This window comes from Meles meles, chromosome 9 (assembly GCF_922984935.1).
Source record: "Meles meles chromosome 9, mMelMel3.1 paternal haplotype, whole genome shotgun sequence".
Classification (NCBI taxonomy): Eukaryota; Metazoa; Chordata; class Mammalia; order Carnivora; family Mustelidae; genus Meles; species Meles meles.
The window spans coordinates 98,892,497-98,913,070 of NC_060074.1; the positions used below are offsets into that span (position 1 = coordinate 98,892,497).

General features: G+C 40.4%; 1 protein-coding gene across 6 annotated transcripts in view; it reads left to right on the forward strand.

Moving 5' to 3' along the window:
• Positions 1–20,574, forward strand: part of NCKAP5 (NCK associated protein 5) — a 977,613-nt gene that overhangs the window by 904,392 nt on the left and 52,647 nt on the right. For all 6 annotated transcript variants that reach the window (XM_046019767.1, XM_046019766.1, XM_046019772.1 and 3 more), the window contains 2 exons: positions 15,050–15,364; positions 18,174–18,310. In XM_046019767.1, coding sequence (XP_045875723.1) covers positions 15,050–15,364; positions 18,174–18,310 — 452 coding nt within the window. The remainder of the gene's footprint in view (positions 1–15,049; positions 15,365–18,173; positions 18,311–20,574) is intronic.

Below are 20,574 nucleotides of genomic sequence, written 5' to 3' on the forward strand. Positions count from 1 at the left end.
AGACAACCACTGATTTGTTTCTATCACTATAGGTTCGCCTTTGCTAGAATTTAATGTAAATGGGATCAAATCATACAGTATTTGGAGTTTGCCTCTTTTAATTAGTGTAAATTCTTTTGAGAAACATCCACATTATATGAGTTCTGTTTTTGTTTCTGTTTTTTTGTTGTTGTTGTTTTTGTTGTTACGAATTGGTATTTCGTTGTATAAATATAAGCATAATCTGTTTCTCTGTTCACTAGCCAGTGAACATGTTGGTCATTTCTAGTTTGAGCTGTTATACACAAAGCTGGTCTTAATATTTTTGTGGAGTCTTTAGGTGGACATATGTACTCTTTTCTCTTGGGCAAGGGTGTTATTGCTGGATCACATGATGAGTGTATGTTTAACTTCACAAGAAACTACCAAACTGTTTTCCAAAGTAGTTTTACCATTCTGTGATCCTATGACCAATGTAAGAGAGTTCATCAGCATTTATTATTGTGGGTCTTTTCCGTTTTAGCCGTATTTATGGGAGTGTAGTGATATCTCACTGTGATTTTAATTTGCAGCCCCCTAGTGACTGATGATGTTGAACATCCTTTCCTATGTTTATCTGACATCCACATATCTTCTTTGGTGACACAAGCATTCAAAATTTTGCTCAATTTTGTACTGAACTTTTTGTTTTGTTATTATTGAGCTATAAGAGTATTTTTATTATTTTATTGTATTATATATTATATATTAATCTATTATATTAATTATATAATACATAATAAATAATATATTGTTATATTGTCATTTATATATTTATATAATAAATAAATATATTTATATATAACATATATAAATATTATAAATATATTTAATTTATATTATATAAATATTATATAAATGACAATATAACAATATATCATTTATTTATATTTATATTTATATATATTTAACAATATACTATTTATTATGTATTATATAATTAATATAATAATCTATAATTATATAAATATTTATATTCATTATAAATTTAATTTATTATAATGATTTATATAATAAATATAAATTTATAATAAATATAAATAAATAAATAATTTATGGTTATATAAATAATTTATATTAAATATATATTTATTTTATATAAATATTTATATTAAATATAAATAAATATTTATATAATAAATATAAATATAATAAATAAATTATCATATTTTAAGATGTTATTTATTTATCTGGCAAAGAGAGACACAGTAAGAGAGGGAACACAAGCAGGGAGCCCAATGTGGGGCTCAATCCCAGGACCCTGGGATCATGACCTGAGCCAAAGGCAGATGCTTAATGACGGAGCCACCCAGGCACCCCTATATTTATTATTATTATTAGATATACATTTGTTGTTTTCTTACAGCTTGTTGTTTGCCTTCCGATTTTCTTTTAGTGCCATTGAAGAGGAAGGGTTTTTTTGTTTGTTTGTTTGTTTGTTTTTTAATCAACTAAGGTATCTTTTTTATTTTTTTGGTGGTTTTTGCTTTTGAGCTCTATTTAAGAAACTGTTGCTTAATCAAAGGTCACAGAGATAATCTCTGTTTTCTGGTAGACTTTTTACAATTTTAGTTCTTATGTTTAAGATAGTGCATTACAATGTGCATACACATTGTGTACAGTGTGAAGAAAGGGGCAAGGTCTATTATTCTCATTACGAATATTCAGTGTTTCTAGTACCTTTTGTCCAAACATCATCTTTTTTTTTTAAATTAATTAATTTATTTTTTTCAGCGTAACAGTATTCATTGTTTTTGCACAACACCCAGTGCTCCATGCAATACGTGCCCTCCCTATTACCCACCACCTGGTTCCCCCAACCTCCCACCCCCGCCCCTTCAAAAGAGGGTTGTTTTTCAGAGTCCATAGTCTCTTATGGTTCACCTCCCCTTCCAATTTTTTTTTTTATAAACATATAATGCATTTTTATCCTCAGGGGTACAGGTCTGTGAATCACCAGGTTTACACACTTCACAGCACTCACGATAGCACATACCCTCCCCAATGTCCATAACCCCCTCCCCCTCTCCCAACCCCACCTCCCCCCAGCAACCCCAAACATCATGTTTACCCATTAAATTACCTTGTCATTTTTGACAAGTGACAATATATGTGTGAGTCTATTTCTGGAATGTCTGTTCTCTTCCACTAAACTATATGCAAATCCTCATCCAATATCACATTATCTTAATTATTATATAGCCAACTACAATTTAGGTAGTATCAGTCCTGACTTCATTTCACTTTTTAAAAAATGTTTGCACTTCCCAAATACTTGCAGAATCAGTTTGTTAATGTCTGTAAGAAAGACTGGTAGTGTTTTGATTAGGATTGCCTGGAATCTGTAAGTCAACTTGGAGAAAATTGAATAATATTGAATCTTCTCATCCATGAGTATATATAAAGTAGGTTTCTCATAGACAGCAATTAATTGCTTTTTTTTAATCAAATCTGACAAACTCAGACTACTAAGTGGCATGTTTAAGCCATTTACATTTAATGTAATTATCTAAATAGCTGGGTTTAAAATCTACCATCTTAATATGTAACTTTCTACTTGTCCCCTCTAAAATTCATTTTTTTTCCTTTTTTCCCTGCCTTTTGAATTATTTTTTATGATTCCCCTTTATCTCCACTTGCAGAGTATTAGCTATACTCCTTAGTGATTGATCTAATGTTTAAACATAGTCTAATTGCCTCTTTAGCATTATCTATCTTAAATAATGTATCACAGATTACTTTCATATAACCTCTCCCATCCTTTATGCTATTGTTGTATTTTATATCTACATGTGTTAGAAAGCTTGCAGTATGCTCTTGCATTTGCTTTGGTTATTTATCCTTTAGAAAGTTTAAAAAATAGAAATATATTATATATTACAACCTATATTTACCACTTCTGGTACTCTTTACATCCAAATGTCCTCCTGATATCCATTTTTTATCTGCCTGTGAAAATACACTTAATATTTCTTACACTAAAACTCCTCTGGGAATAAGTTCTCTCAGTTCCTTTTTTTTTTTTTTTTAAGATTTATTTATTTATTTGAGAGAGAAAAAAAAACATGAGCAGACGTGGGGTAGAGAATGAGAAACAGAATCCTCAAGTAGACTCCCCACTGTATGAGCAGCCTGTTGCCAAGCTTGGTCTCAGGCCCCTTGAAAGCATGACATAAGTTGGAATCAACAGTTGGCTACTTAACCAACTGAGCCACCTATGCACCCCTCCGCTCTTGTTGGTTTTAAAAGTATTTCTTTTTTCTTTGATTTTTAAAATAATTGAGAAGTTGATTAATTGGAATTAACTTTATAAGGTTCATAGGTGTGTGTTTGTTTGTTTCCACTCAACACTTTAAAGATATCTATCAACTATCTTCTGGATGGAGTGCCTGACATAAAGTCTGCTGTCAGTTTTATCATTGTTCTTCTAAAAAGTATCTTTATTCTCAGTTGCTTTTAAGATTTGTTTTTATCATTGATGTTCAGCAACTTAATTATGATGTGCCTTGGTGAGTCTTCTCCATGTTGGTCCTGGTTGGAATTCAATGATTCTCTTAGAATTGGGGTTATAGTTTTTATCAAATATGGTATATTTTTGGTTATTCTGTCATGTGATTTTTCTTTTTTTTTTCATTCTGGGAGCTCCAGTTATACATACTATTTCATATTGACTCTAAGGTCACTAATGCTCTGTTTATTCCTTTAAGTCTTTTTTCTCTATATACTTTATTTTGGATTATTTATGTCCTTGTGTCTTCAAATTCACTATTTTTTCCTGCTATATCTGACATATCTGCTGACATGTTATCTGATATCACTGCTAATCTGTTCTTACTCCTATATAGTGTATTTTTTCTATTTAAATAGGATTTCTTTCCTGTCTATAATTTTCATTTGGGTATTTTTATTATTCTCATATCTCTTAATGAAGTTCCAATTTTATTTTATATCTTTGTACATATTTATAATATCTACATTTTTTTTTAAAGATTTTATTTGAGAGAGAGAGCGAGATTGAGAGAGAACATGAACTGGGAGAGAAGCAGATGGAGAGGGAGAGGCAAGAAACAGGGAGTAACTCAGTCCCAGGACCCTGAGATCATGACCTGAGCCAAAGGCTCAGACTGAGCCCCCATCTACAGTATTTTTTTTTAAAGATTTTATTTATTTATTTGACAGACAGAGATCACAAGGAGGCAGAGAGGCAAGCAGAGAGAGAGAGGAGGAAGCAGGCTGTCTGCAGAGCAGAGAGCCCGATGCGGGGCTCGATCCCAGAACCCTGAGATCATGACCTGAGCTGAAAGCAGAGGCTTTAACCCACTGAGCCACCCAGGCACCCCCATCTACAGTATTTTAAGGTTCTTTGTTATAGTTTTATTATCTCTCATTTCTCCTTCTGTTTCTATTGACTGGTTTTTCTCCTGAAGATGGATCATATTTTCCTGATTTTTGTATGCCTAGTTCTTTTTGAACAGAGATTATAAATTTTATGTTGTTGAGTGCTAGATTTCAGTATTCCTATAAAAATTTTTAAACTTTGTTCTGGGGTGCTTTTAAGGTATATACAGATTAGTTTTGTTTGTCAAAGCTTACTCCAGGGAAGCCTTTATTCTAGGTATAACTTAGCCTCCGTACTGAGGTTTGACCTTTCTTAGAACTCTACCCTATAGTTCACCTTTTAGAAAGCCTAGCCTCCCTGAATGGTGGAAACAAACTGTTTTTAGCCTATGCGAGCTCAAGAAATTATTTAACTTAGTCCTTTATAGTAATTATTTCTCAGACACCATTAATTTTACCCCATGCATATTCAGATAAGTATATAGCCAAAAACTATAAGTACACCTCTGCTATTATCTTTTCTTTCCAATATACACCCCTGCAAATTCTAGCAACCTTGATACCCATCCTATCCCACCCCACAAACACACGTGCATGTATTTATCTCTTCAACTCAATGGGATCTGCAGACTCTGTGTTCCTTCTCTGTGTTGCAGTCTAGGAACTGTCATCAGAAGGGTGGCTGGGGAAATTGTAGGGCTCACCTCATTTGTTTCTCATGATTCTGAGGTCGAGTCCAATGCGGCGTACTGTCTAATATCTGAAAACAGTGTTTAACAGTATAGGTGTATTCCTGTTGCTGTTAATCTTTAATGGACAGAAGTAAAAATCTCTTTGTATTTTTACCTATATCTATATCCACTGGTCTGTTGGATTTCATTACTTCTTTATTATCTTCCTGTAAAGACAACCATGGAATATTGGTGAGTAGAGAGTAGCAGCTGAATTAGATAGGCTCACATCAACTTCAGCCTCCTCTTCACCCACATTTCAACTGCAGTCACATAAAAGAAAAATAAATGGTCCTTAAATATTCACTTAAAATAGATTACCTTATAATAATTAAAATTCTGAACCAAGCAAGAAAGGCATGTTAAAGTGACTATTAAAATAAAAAATAAAAAGTTTAGGAATATGAATACTTGGGCTTTCTTCCTTTCTGCGTGTAATTTAAAAAGTCATTGAGAATGATTAAATATAGAGAGAAATGGAGAAAAACACCTATGAACTTTAAATTTTTATCTTTCTGTAGCCTTTCATTAAATATCTATTACTGCAGTAACAGGAACAAAATAAAATAATTTGTAATTTTAGAGCATGTAAAAATTTAATATAAAAAAGTTTGGGTAATAATATGTATGATGTATTATAAACATCGCTAATAAATTTTTATCTGTTCCTAAATTGACACATCTGAAGCTCCCCATGCTTCTCTGTTTTTATACACTTCTTGCCAAATCAGGGTGTTTTGAATCTCTTCCTGCAGCACCTTACCCCCAATTTATTTTCTTTCCCCCCTTCCCTCAGTTGCTTTATCAAAGCTGATGTATCCAGGCAGGTGAAATGGAGAGAAGAGGCAGTAGTCCATACGATCCAGAAAGCCTGATACGGAGTAGAAAAGATTTAGAGAGACAAAATTACTCGTAATAGCTATTTATGTCTATCAGATTCACCAGATAATTGTTTAACTTATCACTTCCTTTTGGCAGGACAGATAGAGATGGAGTGGATACACGAGAGAAGATAGATCATTGAATAGATACAAGGATAACCTTTGGGGACAGACATGCTGTACTTTCTCTAAGGGGAAATAATGACTTACTAATTTGGGAATGTTGTAATGTTGTTAATCTGAGAATGTTGTAATCTGAGAACAGAGGAGAATCAGTAAACATCATTTGTTTAGATCTTTAACATGCCTTTCATAAACACCAGCCCAAAGTATTTGAAAAGAAGGTGCAAACAGATAGCTAAATGATAATTAGATTGGGAGGAAAACGTTGAGAGTAATTTTGTCATGGATAGAGAATGAGCAAGGATAATAGGAAACAAGGCAGAGAGATAAGTTGACATTTCTTCACATAGAAAAATGGTGATCATAGATCAGGCTGGAACCATTGTGATTCAACATTTTTATGGTACTCTAGGAAGTTTTGTTAATGAGAGTACAATGTTGTATTTTGTCTTGTTGTTTAAGTTAGAAAATATCAAAGTAAAGAGGACAAGATGACATATGGGTAGGAAAGTAGTCAAGGGGTAGTCATTGCTTTGTGGGGAGTTGGGAGGGATCCGTGTGTATGCTCATCATCAAGGACTTTGATCTAAAGTGACAACTTCCAAAATAGGATATAGGAGTCTGGGATCCAACCCTGTTCCTAGATCAGCTGACCAATTCAGACAAGTGTCTATTAAACCATACTGACCTCATGAGTCTACTCTTCCGTATCACAGTAAACACTGCATGCCAGTCTGGGCACTGTTTTACACGACAAGCACAGTAACATAGCATGACATGAAGGAGCTGTGTGAGGATCTCAAGATTTTTCAGTCCTGAGGGATAAGAGAATAGAAGTCATTGTTAACATTTGTAAAATCATGACATGTTCAGAAAGTTGCATAATGTATCCCAAAATTCTAGACTAAGAGCCATCCTCAGCCTTAGAAGTTGTTTCAGAATGTTTCAGCATTGGCAGGAAGAAACACATCTCACAGCAAACTTTCCCCCCTCAGGGATTTTACCAGCTGGATATGTAAATAAATTCACGAAGTATTTCTATGAATTCGTGGTTTACGTGGGCATTTGACACGCATTTCTCACCTTTTCCAGTTTATATCCTTAAATCACATCGCAGCACAGTATTTGATGTGACGCTAGTGTTAGATGGAGAGTGTTTGTTCACCAGACACCAACCCTGCCTAAGGTGGCACATCTTTTTTATTGGTTTAAGTAACTTGTCCTTCATCTTTACAAAGGAAATTCATGGTCTGGTTTTTTTCCCTTTAATTTTTTGTCATGTTAATTCTCTATGATTTTCACATATTCATTCTGTGTGTGGCAGTGCTCCAGACCCCCAATATCCAGATCTCCCTTTATATCAAAGAGATCACAGGGGACTGGAAAACAAATTTACATTCTTCTCTACACTTTTCAAGTCTCAGAAAGCTTAAATCCACTTGGAATTCAAAGGCCGAGTATCCTCATGCATTCCAAAGCCATCAAATTGAATTCACTCTTCCAGAAGGTCATCTTAATGCCATAGCCAAAGGTACCCAGGAGTTGTGAATAAATAGCCAATATAGTCATTTTTGACTACTTTGAGAAAGCCGTGGGATAAACTTAGAATGTATAACCTACATGTAATTGATGTGGCTTTGGCAACAGGCTTGTTTTTTTTAGCTTGTTTCAGCCGTACAGATGAAGAGAAGGATGTGCAAATAAAGAGATCTGTTCTCCCATCTGCGGTCTAAGTTCCTGGTGCCAATACCACACGTAGCTCAAAGATGTTTAGGAACCTGGAGAGAAGTCATACAAAGACTAATTTACATTATTTGCATTAGAAGAAAGCATGCCACTTAATAATACGGCACGGCTACTAAGCACCCATTCAAACGCCCTTTCTGGCCGGTGAGTTGTATTGGGTCCTCCTTGCATGTTTTTGGCTGAAACTTGTAGATGTGATGAAAATGCTCAAAATTAAAAAAAGGTTTAGAGTTTAAAATTTTCTCTTTTCCTAGGATTTATTAGTGTTGAAGAGGAAAAAAATAATCTGTGATTATTAAAGTAATTTGTTTGAACCCGTAAGAGCGAGCAGATCCTGGCACAGGAACGAGTACAACTCTTCAGGATAGATGAGCTATACCTTTGCTAACTGAAAATCGTGGCTGACTAATTTGCACGTGTACCCTGAGAATGTAATATGTCTGTGAGCAAAGGAACACCAGTCCACATCATTCATTTAGGCTTTTTTTAAAAAGCTTCTCAGGGTGCCAGCTCCAAAATGGATTTCTTGAAAGAACGGACTCCATCTTTTCTATGCATGAGGCAGCTTGCCACCAACTCCAAGTACTTGGCTCCGTATTCACAATTGCTCATTGATGTTGACAATCAGCTCACCTCCAAAGAAATGGTTGCCGAAAGGTAATTGCTTAGGAAATAACCACAAGGTCGTTGTTCAGTAAAACAGACCTGGGTGCTGCAGTAGAATACTAACCGTGCTGATAGACGTTTGGTTTACGTTGGTTTCCACGCCATTGTATGTTAGGGGCCTTCACCGTTCCCTGACGACCACTTGTGAAAACTTATGGAGCCCCTGCTTTGTCACGAGCGCTGTGCCAGACTCACTACAAATGAGCTGTCATTGTGTAGGCTTAGACTATTTTTCGAACCCTTTGTCACACAGCTAGCAGGTAGCCGATGGGTCTTCAAGCCTTGTCTTTCTGGCTCTGACGGCTGTTTTTTCACTTCCTTCTTCTGAATACTCAGAGTAACTTGGAACTCAAATCCGGTTTCTCAAGCCTCTCCTATCCAGTAATCTCTTTGGACAAAGACATTAACCCAACCAGGAGTCTGGGTTTACAAATTCAAGTGATCACGGATGTACGTGATAGGATCTGTGAGAAAAAGTTTGAGATAATGCAGAAGAGAAGGCCGAGGGGAAAATAAGCAGCCTTTTCCAAACACTCAAAAATCATTGCTAATTCAGATTCCACCAACATGGAAATGTGTATTAATGAAACAGTGCTGGAAATAAACTTTTCCCTTTGCAGCTATTTTTAAAGATAAGAGTACTGTGTGAGAAAATAATATAAAACACGTTTGGAGCAATCCACTTGAGAGAACAAATTGTTTTAAAAGGGAGAAACTCACTGCTTTGTGTAAACCCATGTAAGATGTTACCAAATAATCTCATCTACTCACTACAGATGGTCCCCGGGAACTGGACTCTAAGAGCTTAGTTCTTCTACTACTATGGGCACTGATGTTCAGTGGGGTTGCCAGCACGCAGCATGACATCACGACATCGAGAATCCCTGAGGATGAGGGCCAGGGTGATGGTGCCACTCTGGCGGCGGCGGCTTCTGCTGCTGCTGCTGCTGCTGCTGCTTCTCCTTCTTCTCCCCCTCCTCCTCCTCCTCCTCCTCCTCTTTCTTCTTCTTCTTCTTTCTTCTTTCTTCTTTCTTCTTCTTCTTTCTTCTTTCTTCTTTCTTCTTTCTTCTTTCTTCTTCTTCACCTGAGACCTTCTGGCCAGTGATGCTTTGCAGGAAGCGGCTGGGCAGGGAGAATGAGAAAGACACCAAAACCCCATTCTAGGAGCTGTCCTTATCTTGGTCACAGACCCTTGCTCTAAGGGCTTGGAAGTATTAAGAAATTGGCCTTTAAAATATTCAATAATTCGAATGATCTGATCCCTCTGGCTATCTGAATGAATGACGTCTGACCGTCTGTGAAAAATAGCTCTACAGAAGAAGGAAGTCAGCTATTTTCTTTTGTTGCCAGAGTCAGAACAAAAGGCAGCACCTTAGGGCTTCAAAAGGAAAGCGCCATATTCACTTTAATTTCCGGAAGCGTTTTCTAAAGACTAGAGCCGTTTTTTCTCCACCTGTGCTTTTCAGTACACATGGTGAGAACCGACTATGTGTCAGGCACTGTGTGAGCCCTGGTGATGGAGAGTAAATCAGTGACTCAGTCAGCCCAGAGTTATTATCAGCTCTCTCAGCACACATAATCACCATATTGTTGGAAAAAGACAATATAGAATCAGGAATGGACTTGTATGAGAATGTTGAGGAGATAAATAAAATCCATTCTGCCCCCAGGATGCCTACAGTCTAAGAACATTTGTTTAGAGAATTGTGTGCAATTTTCTGAATAATAGCCATGTGCCTGTTCCAGGCATCATAATATGTTTATTAGGTGCTGTGCTTCTAGTCCTCAAAGCACCCCCATGATGAAAGCTATATGATCTAATTTTCAGATGAGGAAGCTAAAAGCACCTGCCAAGATTCCTGGTGCAGGCAGCATAAGGTGCTAATTCTCGTTGGTGAACTGAGTGAGGATTTTATACTCTGCACCCTAAGTTAAGAGTAGTCATATCCCCATTGGAAATGTTTCTCCAGAACTCCTTCCTTCACCTTCCCATGCAGAACCTCACCCTTTTTGGCTACTCACCCCATGAGCACCTGGGCTGCTCATCTCCCTCTTAGGCACAGTAACATCAAGCTTCAATGCCAGACAATATTCCTAATCCAAGCACTCTGAGATTTTTCCCAAAAAAGGAGGGCCTAGAAATTTCTGTATCAGCTGCTAAGAGACCATAAATATGTCCATCTCCTTGCCTGCTGGAGATCTGCAAAGTGATGCATTTGAAGTTTGAGTAAAAGATCCTGAGTCCATCCTGCAAGTAAGAGATTCCCTGCCATTCTGCTGCTGATCCCCTGAACGGATCCCAGGGGTGCTGAGACGTGAAGCCATCAGCTCTCAAGTAGCCAGTATTTTCCCCAGTGAGCTATATATTTTCTATGTGTGCCATGACTTTAAGAAGTCATGGGAAGCACCACTCTGAGTCATCCTGTGAAATGTCTAGGGCTTGTTGGTGCCAATAAGTGAGAGAACTTAACCTTGAGAGAGAGAGAGAGAAGCCAAAAGGGACAAGGAGAAGTAGGTGGGAGGACTGACCAGGGTCAGAGATGCGATCGATGACCTTGGAAGAATGAAACCTGCTGGTCCATCCAGAGACCCAACCCTTGAACTCATTAGAAAGGCCCCGTTGGCAGCTGTTCTCACACCCACAAACGTGAACTTATACTTGTCAAGATCAAGACTGTCAGCTCATTCGAGATGCAAGGTCAGCTTGCTACTTTGAACTCTGTTCCTATCACAGCCATTTAATTACTTTGTGGATTCTTATAATTCTCCGAGGAGGGAAACAAAGCTGGCTTCAGAAGTACAGTACCTAACATATTTTTCGGGTTACAGTATTTTTACGAATTGTGAGAAACTTACAGCACCTTAAAGAAACTACATAAAGAAGGTGTCAGCATTTTCAATATAAACTCCATTTCCAAAGATTTATGAATTCTGGAGAAATTTGCCTAAGGGTGAAACTGGGCATATGGGGCCCGAGTCCCGGACTATCTACCCCTCATTTCATAGGTACTTACAAATGAGTTCTTCAAATTCACTACATTTGGAACCTGTAATTTTTAGAAATAAAAAATGACTTTAATAGCAGGTGGTTTGTGAGTTTCGTGTCAAAGCACACTGTTCTCAGAGAATCTGAGAACTCAGGAATACCAGAAGTCCTGTTTTACAGATTTTGGTATGACAATATTATAAAAGGAAAGGAGGGAAGGAAAATAATTTAAGGGGACAGAAACCGGAAAATGTTGGTATTTTCAGAAGGGTATCCCATACCTAGCCTGCCTTCCTCATTTTTCCTACCCCAGACCTCTCCTTGCCCTATTCCCTGCCTTGCTTCATAGACTAAGCCAGCACATACGGGGCTTTTGGGGGCTGGGGCTTTTTCCCCAGAAAAATCTCTGAAAAGGCAGCCAAGGATATCATTCTGCTTTTTTTGAGTCTTCATTGGAGGGAACTGGATTCAGTGCTCTCTGACCCATCACATATTTGGAGGGTGGCGCGTTCTTAGGCAAAGCCAGAAAAACTGTCCTTGGAGGCAATGCCTGTTGCCTAGTCCAGAGAGCTGCAATTAATGCCAGAGAAACCTTGGCAAGGACATCTGTGGATACAACTGAAGAAGAAAGAGGGAAGCATTACTGAGCAATCATGGTCCTCAGAAAACATGCCCATCAGGGTATGCAGGCATCCCGCATGGGCAGCAGCCATGTAAATACAGGGAAAGTTAAGAGTAGACACACACCTTGGGATGGGGAACATGGGAGCCAGCTGGAATTCAGGAGTCTGCTCTGATACCAGAGGAGAAGCTGAGCACCTTGCCTAGGAGCAGCAGGTGGGGGAGTGTGAGGGGGTGGGAGGGGGGATCCTGTGAGCTTTGTGCTCACAACGTGGCCTCAGTGGCTAGTAACTGAGTGAAGCCCCCTTCTGGATTTATCTGTACTTTGGGGAAGAAGGATCAAGATAGCTTAATGGTTGAAAGCTGGATCTTTGTAGTTACACCTGACTGGATTCAAATTCAAGCTCTTTTTCTATAGCGCATGACCTTGGGCAAGTTACTTAACCCTTTGGGGCTAGGATTCCTCACTTGTGGATGGTGATGATAGTTCTTACCTTATAAGGTCGCGAAAGTGATGACATGATGCCAAAAAGGAGCGAGGTCCTAATGGCTGCAGTAAGCAGGCAGACTTAATGATTCATGTCCACAAAAGGGAAAGATCTCCCATGTCTCATCCTGCTGAGCACACTTTAGGTCGGGGCTACACAATCCGGAAGGGGCTGGGAGTAAGTTACCATGGGAGGCAGCCCGGGGCACACAGGGACTAACACAGCTCAGCTGTTACAGCCTGTAAGTCCGCTTCCCGTTGCCTAGTCCTGGGTCAGTTCTGAGGAAGACCCACTTGCTTGTGTGAGACTGAAGAAGTTCAGCCTCTTCGAATTGCTCCAAGTACAACACATGGACATGCTAACTCTGAGGGGGTTTTATTTCTAGGCAAAAAGGAAGAAAAGACCTTGAGTTCTGAATAGCAGGGTCTTTCGTTTCAAACTCATCTGGCAATGCCTCCCCAGGCAAACAGCTGCTCCTTTCTCAAAAAGGCCCTTCTGTAACAATCAGGCCCCCATCACTGAGGAGGAAATGAATAGAGAAGACAATGAACAATCTTTGAAGCTGGTTGAGAGTAAAGCTGGCCAGGTGGAGGCCTTGAAATGAATGGGGCTAAGGCTTAGCCCTCCTGATTGTGAAAAAGAAAAGCCCGCCCAGGCTGTCGCCATATGAATCTGTGCTCTGGCAATCCCTGACCAGTGTCTGAGGTCCCATGGTGTATGAGGCTGCTCGTGAGAGAGGGTATCTTCATCCTCCCAATAAACACCTCTTCGAAAACAGAAGCTTCTTCTTTGATAGGGACTTTGTCTCCTGAGAGCCTCCAAAACCAGCACCAAACCTACTAAAACCTGTAACAGGTCTATCCACAGCCCTACCCCTCACCCCCCCCCCCTTTTTTTAAACCTTAGTGTTAGGAAATTCCCAGAATTATACTATTCACTTGCAGCAAAGAGGTTTTGAGGAAGAGGGTAGGGAATGGACAGGTTCTGGAATTCTGATACTAATTGCCCAATGGGATTGTGTACCAAATGGGATTGTGTAAAGAAGGCACTTAGGGATAAACTATCCACCTACCAGGTACCAGCTAATATCTGATAAATAAGTTAAACATTTTTGCATATGTCACTCTTCATTATTTAACTCTTTCAGCTATCTTCCACGGGATGTTCCATAGCATTCTAAATTCTAGAGATTGGATGGCGAACGTATTTGTATCCTCACAGCTGCCTCAAGGAATCTGAGAGCTCCGGAACTTAAGAATCCTATGTCAGGGTCCATACAGTCGTTATTGGCAGTTCCCCACTTTGGAAGATGTTCCATGAAAGCACCACTAAAATGTTAGCTGTTGAGCCCCTCGATGCAAAGAGTATGCCATATTCTGTTATATTTGCCACCATGCCCAATAGGGTACTCAGTGTTACTTAGTCTTAGAACTGTAAGATGCTGATACGAACTTTTATTAAGGATGTTTTATTCTAGGATTATTATATATACAGGAGACTTTGGGAGTGATGAGCATAACTAGGAAGCTGTCTCATTGGCTTGGATCAACCATTTCAGAAAATCAGGAAGTTGTCTCATCGGCTTGGATCAACCATTTCAGAAATGAAATATGTAATAATTTTTGCCCACATTGTATTTCTGTCTGTATACAAAATTTCTTAAAGATGAGACACATCAGAAAATGTTACACACATGCAGTGAAATCAACTTGATTCATTTTAGGGAATAATAGTTTCAGGGATCTCTGGGAGTGACAAGAAATCCAACAGGTACTGATGGGTTGTGTCACTGGGTGACGTCAGGGGGAAAGACAGGCAGTGGCTCTGTAGTCTTCTCAATAAATTGACTCCAAATGGCAGTTGGGTCAGATGAAGCCCACGTGCTACAGTGGTAATATCATGGGTAAGGTACCTTTTGGAATGACCTTTAGAGCACGTGCACTACTTGCCCTCACAGTTAAATTGAGAGGCCAGACACTTAGTTAACTGTCAGGTGGATGATAATTCATGTAAGAGATGCATAATTACCTTTGTTAGGACATCACTTCAATGTGTTATATGTGCTCATTACTCATCGTATTTTGGTTAATAAATTTCACCTAATTTGTTGAAGTCATATGATTTCCAATTGAAATAAAGGTGACCAAAAATAATCTTTGGTCTCTAATGATTTTTTTTTCAGTGATAACTCTAGTGAGCCTTCCAGGGTGTAAGTACATGTGAGTCTTAATGCCAGTAATGCTGGCTGTCTTCCCTCATATTATATGAAGGGAATATTTCCATGTTTAACTAAACGTCGGTGTGATGCCACTCATTTCAAACTTACTACGCCATTAGAAGTATTTCTTCCTTTTAGATATCCCCCTTCCTCCAGATCAGAGACTAATGCTCACAATCCTTTTATCCTTTTATGTGAGCCGTCTTTAATCCTCACTATGTTATTCTGTCTAGAATCCAACTGCCTGATGAGGACGCTGGACAGTGGGATTGGAACCTTCCCACTCCCAGACTCGGGAAATCGCTCCACAGGGCGGTACCTGTGCCACCCAGACTTCCCAGAGGACACCGAGCCCATCCTGTCTCTCCAGCCAGCACTCTGTGCCGCTTCTTCCATCAGAGCTCAGACCCTTGAACGAGAAGTGCCTTCCTCTGCAGACAGCCAGGCCTCTGCAGATAATGCCATTGTTCATTCCACATCTGACCCCATCATGACCGCCAGGGCCATACGGCCTCTTGAGAGTCGCCTCCCCAAACCAGCTTCCTCAGGTAAACCACCTTCGACCTTCCAAATCAGATTGTTTCCACACCGAAATAATGCACTTGCTGACAAAAAATGGAAAACAGGCAGCAGGAAAGGTTTCCACCAGGAGGTCAGTCAGTGACCTCTACCCAGTGGGAATGTGGGTGTGTGAAAATCTCTGTAGGTCCTCAAACAAAAAGTAAAAAGACACGTGTTAAACATTATGGGCTCTTAGTATTACAGCATGGGATATACACACATGGAAAGGAAACAAGCACCTAAGCATCGATATATGGAAATATAAAGTGATGGGGAAAAACAGACAAACAAACAAACGCCCATACAACATACACATAGGATTTTCTCTTTTAAAACCTAACTCTGAATATAGACCAGTTTAGGCCCGAGACATAAATTTAGCTGAATTGTTGTTTGCCCTCTAACCAGAAATGTATGTCTTCTGACATATTCCTGTCCTGCTCAAATATATTTATATGTTGACCTATAAAAAACTTAGCTTGATATATCAGGGGTAGATTGTGCATTAAATGCAATAGAGTGGAATGAGCCTCCCCGCTGAGAGGCACCCCATCCCCCTTCGTCACGGTCAATTGAAACAAGCTTCCGTGATTCAAGATAGGACCAGGCTAAGGGTCAGTTTTTTCATTGTTCCCTCAGGATTAAAAATATTTATTGCAATGCAGGATGACACTAAATAATTTTTAACTTGCACGGCTTACGTCGCATTGATGACCTGCATAGCCATCTGAACTAGAACTCTAAAGACTCTCTTTTATGATTTGACGACTAAAAAGGAGCCACAAGTAGAAATTATCCTGTCGGCTTTTGAGAAATTAGAAAAGAAGACTTTTAATTAAATATCTTCGAATAAATGTGATTGAGCTATTCTCACGGCTGAGTTCTTCATGCGACAGTACCAACTACCATGAATGTTTCATCACAAACTTCGGCTCATTCCGAGGCAAGGCTACATTTCAGAGGGCTGCAATGCATATTATTTTTTAAATAAACGCATTGTTAATTAATGACACAGCGTCTAGAGATTCAGGGGCGAAATCTTAGTTATAGATTATGTGCTCCGTGCTTGAATAGTTACATGTGTGACCTCAATTCAGCGGCGGGCTGCCGAGTAGACTTCATGATTAAACACTGTCATTATAACAAATTGAATAGAAACCACAAGCCTTGAATTGCTTCCTAAGAAGGGGATTGGAAGGAGATTGTTCTGATCTTGCTGCTAATACACACCGTGATGGTTTTTGGAGGTTTGTGTCTTAATTAAATTGTCATGAAGGGTTGTAAAAGAAAGAAGGAGGAGGAGAAGAGAAGAAGAAGGAAAAAAGTACACCCAGAGAGTGAGGTTAACAGAGCCACAGGGTATTTCTGGGGTCCCCACCCCGCAGCTGCCTGTCTACCAAATGAGAGCGTCACTGTGGTCCAGACGTGGGCCGGCCTTTCCAAGGCTGCTCTTTTCTCTGTGGCCATGGGCGACTCACTTGAAAAATCAGGGAATGGAGGACTGGCTGGAACAAAAGGATAGTGAGGTTATTCCCGCTGAGAGGAGTCCCTTCCTGTCTCACACGTGCCTTTCACCTGGTTTTTCACTTTCCCGCATCATGGAAAACAGAAGTGACTGTACAAGTCTCACAGTGCTGACGAAAATACAGTGACTTCGCTTCTCCTCAGGAGCAAAATGCTGTGGAGAGGCTGTCTCCCAGCACGTCCCGTTGGTAATCACTGAGGATGGAGGATAATAACAGCGGTTCTCCTTTCGGGCCTGAGGAGAGAATTCGCTCTGCAGGTTAATCTACTATTAAGGGTAATGGGGGAACTTTCTTTAATCATTCCCTGCTAATGACACCCTCGCTACTCAAAGTGGGATGCGTAGGCTAGCAGCATCAGGATCGCCCCTGGAGCTTTCCGGAAATACGGAATCTCAGACCGGCACTCTAGACCTCCTCATTCAGACACTGCAATTAAAAGCTCAGCTGAAGTGTAGGCACATAAAAGCTTGAGAGTCCTGCCCGGCGAGGTCTTTAAGAGCAGAGTTGCCCGGGCACATTCCGAGCGCGCTGGGAATGACTGTCATGGGTATTCTAGGCAAATAAGGGCTCCCTGTCCAAGTTCGTTTGAGTAGGGCTGCTGCTGCTGCTGCTTCATCATCATCGTCGTCGTCGTCGTCGTCTTCTTCTACTTCTTTCCCTTTATTATCAGAAGTTAAGCTCAAAAGAAGCATGGGGGAAAGGTCTGCTTTTGAAATCAGACAACCTAACATTCTCAGAATATACTTATACTCTAAATAAGAATCCTTAAAAAAAAAAAAAGATCTGGAGAAGACTTTTCTCTCTAAATTTATAGTAGTATCTTCAATGTAGGGCATATTATTTAGGGCTTCTAATTCAAGTCGTTTCTTTGGACATCATGACAATTTTTCAGTAGTGGAATGGAGGCTCTGAGAAGTGCTCCCAAAAGGAAACCTGTTTATTATTTGACGATCAACACTATTTGAGGAGGAATGGGTGTTTCTCAAAGGGTTTGCCCGCTGACCCCTTCGTAACAGGAAAAGTCTGTCAGCGTTTTGTGGAAAAGTTTGCCTTCAGCTCTCCAAGATGGACATACTCGATAGATACCCCTAGCTATGCACGTGGATGTTTTGGTTAACACAGACACAGGAGACAGAATGTTGAGATACCCAGCTCTGACTGTATTTGGACCTTTTTTTATTAATGCTGAATGTCTCCCTCACTTCCCTCCCTAAACTTGTAAAGAGTTGAAGGAAGAGGATTGTGATTTCATGTATATTTTCTCATTTAGGAAAAATCAATTCCCAAAAGCAGAATGAAGAAGAGCCAAGGCCTCAGACCTGCTCGTCATTTGAATATACCGAAAACACCATTCCAAGCGAGCAGCTTCCAGACTGGGGGGGTGAAGGCCCCACGGCTGAGACCCAGGTAAGGGCTGATGGGAGGGCACCCTCCGCCTGTTGCCCTGATGGTGAAAAATGACTTCCTTAAACCCTTAAAGACAGATTCAATTTTTGGATCAAATTTGTGATTGGCTCAGTGAATAAAAACTAAGGCCCAAGGCTCACCTTCTTCCTCGCATTGTTAAGGAACACCATGGGCCGTTGGGAGGAATTGAAATGCTTCCACAGATCTGCCCCTAGGTTCTTGAGGCGTGGAAGCTCTGCCCAGATTAAATGTTACACTATGGGCACCCACTTTCCCAAGCCATGAGAGCACCATTGAGAATTATATAGTGACACTTTTTCATGATCTTATCCTTACTTTAGCCTTTACCTCGTTCCTGTAAGACAGGTAAAGGAGGTATAATTACACCGCAGAGTAGTCAGATGACTTGCCAGTGTCAGTGAGACCTGTGTCTCTTCAACCTCTGCCGTTTTTGCTGGGAGATCTTCCTCCACCCTGAGATGGCACACATAGGCCTCCTGACGTGTGATTGGACCTAGGAAGTTGCTCACGGCTCAGGGTTATTTCTATCATCCCTCAGGGTTACTTGGTATTCCCTTCTGTGCTTCCTCCTCTTTTCCCCTTCCAGCTGGTTACCTGGGCCATATTTACACTGTTCACTATTTCTCAACTTGTCCTGGGTGGGCCCCCTTCAGGCTCTTTGTTGGTACCTGGCAGTGAGAAGTGGGGGAAGAAGAACATGTGGGTCAATTACCAGAGCTTCCCTGCCCTTCCTTTACTCTTCTCACTCCTGCTGCCTTCGTCTCTTCCAGTCCTGGAATTAGGAGCCCCCCATTGCTCTTTCTAGAAGAGTTTCTTTCAACTATGATGAAAAATACCCAGATCAGCCCACATCCTGGGTCCCCCACAACCAGTGGGGCCGAATCTTCTTTCAGCCTTTAGCATACATGAGTATGGACTCATGGACAAGTAGGGAAAGAAATTCTCGGGGCCCATAGCCTCAATTTACAGCAGAGAACACAACTCCAGAGAGATGCTGGACCATATTCAGGGTCCGTACTCAGGAGTCGGGACTAGAACTTGGCCCTCCCCCTCAGACTAGAATTCCATGTCTGACTCTCAGAATGGCAGGTTCTTCAAGGCAGGAGCGTAGGAGGCAAAAGAGTAAAACAGTGTAGTCTATCATGCTTTAATTTAGACAAAAATGTTAAAGCAGTGATTCCCAAAGTGAGTGGGCATCAGAACCACACGGAGGGCTCCACATCCATTCACGCCATGTCCGACTTGGTACTGATGAGTTGAAGTCCAAATATTTCTAACAAATTCCCAGGTGATGCCAATGCTGCTGGGCCATGGAAAATACTTTGAGAAGCCCTGTTCCAAGAACTCTGTGCTTGCTTTGGGAACCGGAGAGTTGAGAAAACCCTAAAGACACCCAGAGTCAGTGGGGGAAATCGTTCAAAAACAACAGGTAGTGACAATGGAAAAGGGGTTCAGGCAAATCCAAGAAAGTAAAAGTAATAATAACAAAAACAACAGCAGCAACTGAATGCGGGCCAGGTGAGAGCCTTCCTGCTCCATGCGATGGCAGGACACTCCTCACCCAACATACCTGCCCAGCAGCACAGACACCCCTCTGGCATTCTCTCCCTCATCACCCTGCCCAGTTCTGCGCACTGGAAAGTTCGCTCTGATTTGAGAGAGTCACTGCTGTGAATTGGAACTTAGAAGCCTGCTTTGCCGACTGCCAGAGGGAAGTTGGAAGTAAGAGTTAGCTTACAAGTCTAGCACCCAGCACAGGGCCTGGTTCCATTAGGGTTTGTTGAATGGAGAGATGAAGAGATTTCACCTCATCCTACTGCAGAAAGTGTTACTGGGGCCGTACTGGAACTCTAAGATGTGGGGCTCCCCTAGCACCCCAACCTAGAGACTTGTCATCCTTCATGGACATCATCCTTGCTGGACTATCAGTATCCCACATATTGAACCCTATACCCCCAGAGCCTTTCCCTCCTCCTCGCAGAGAATAGGCATTTGATAAACATCTGTCGAATGGATGAATGAATGAGTCAATGAAAAAAGGAACAACGGAATGAGTAGCTGCTTGTACTTACAACTCCAGATGAGGGGATTTACATCCTAAAGTGTGTTTTTATGATTTCCAACGGAACGACACCCTCCCAAACAGACTTTAGAAACTTTAAAAGATTTGTCTGTCTGGGATGGGCGGGGAATAACAGGTTCTAACAGGGCAGCCTGCAGACCTAAAAGACATTCTTTTATAA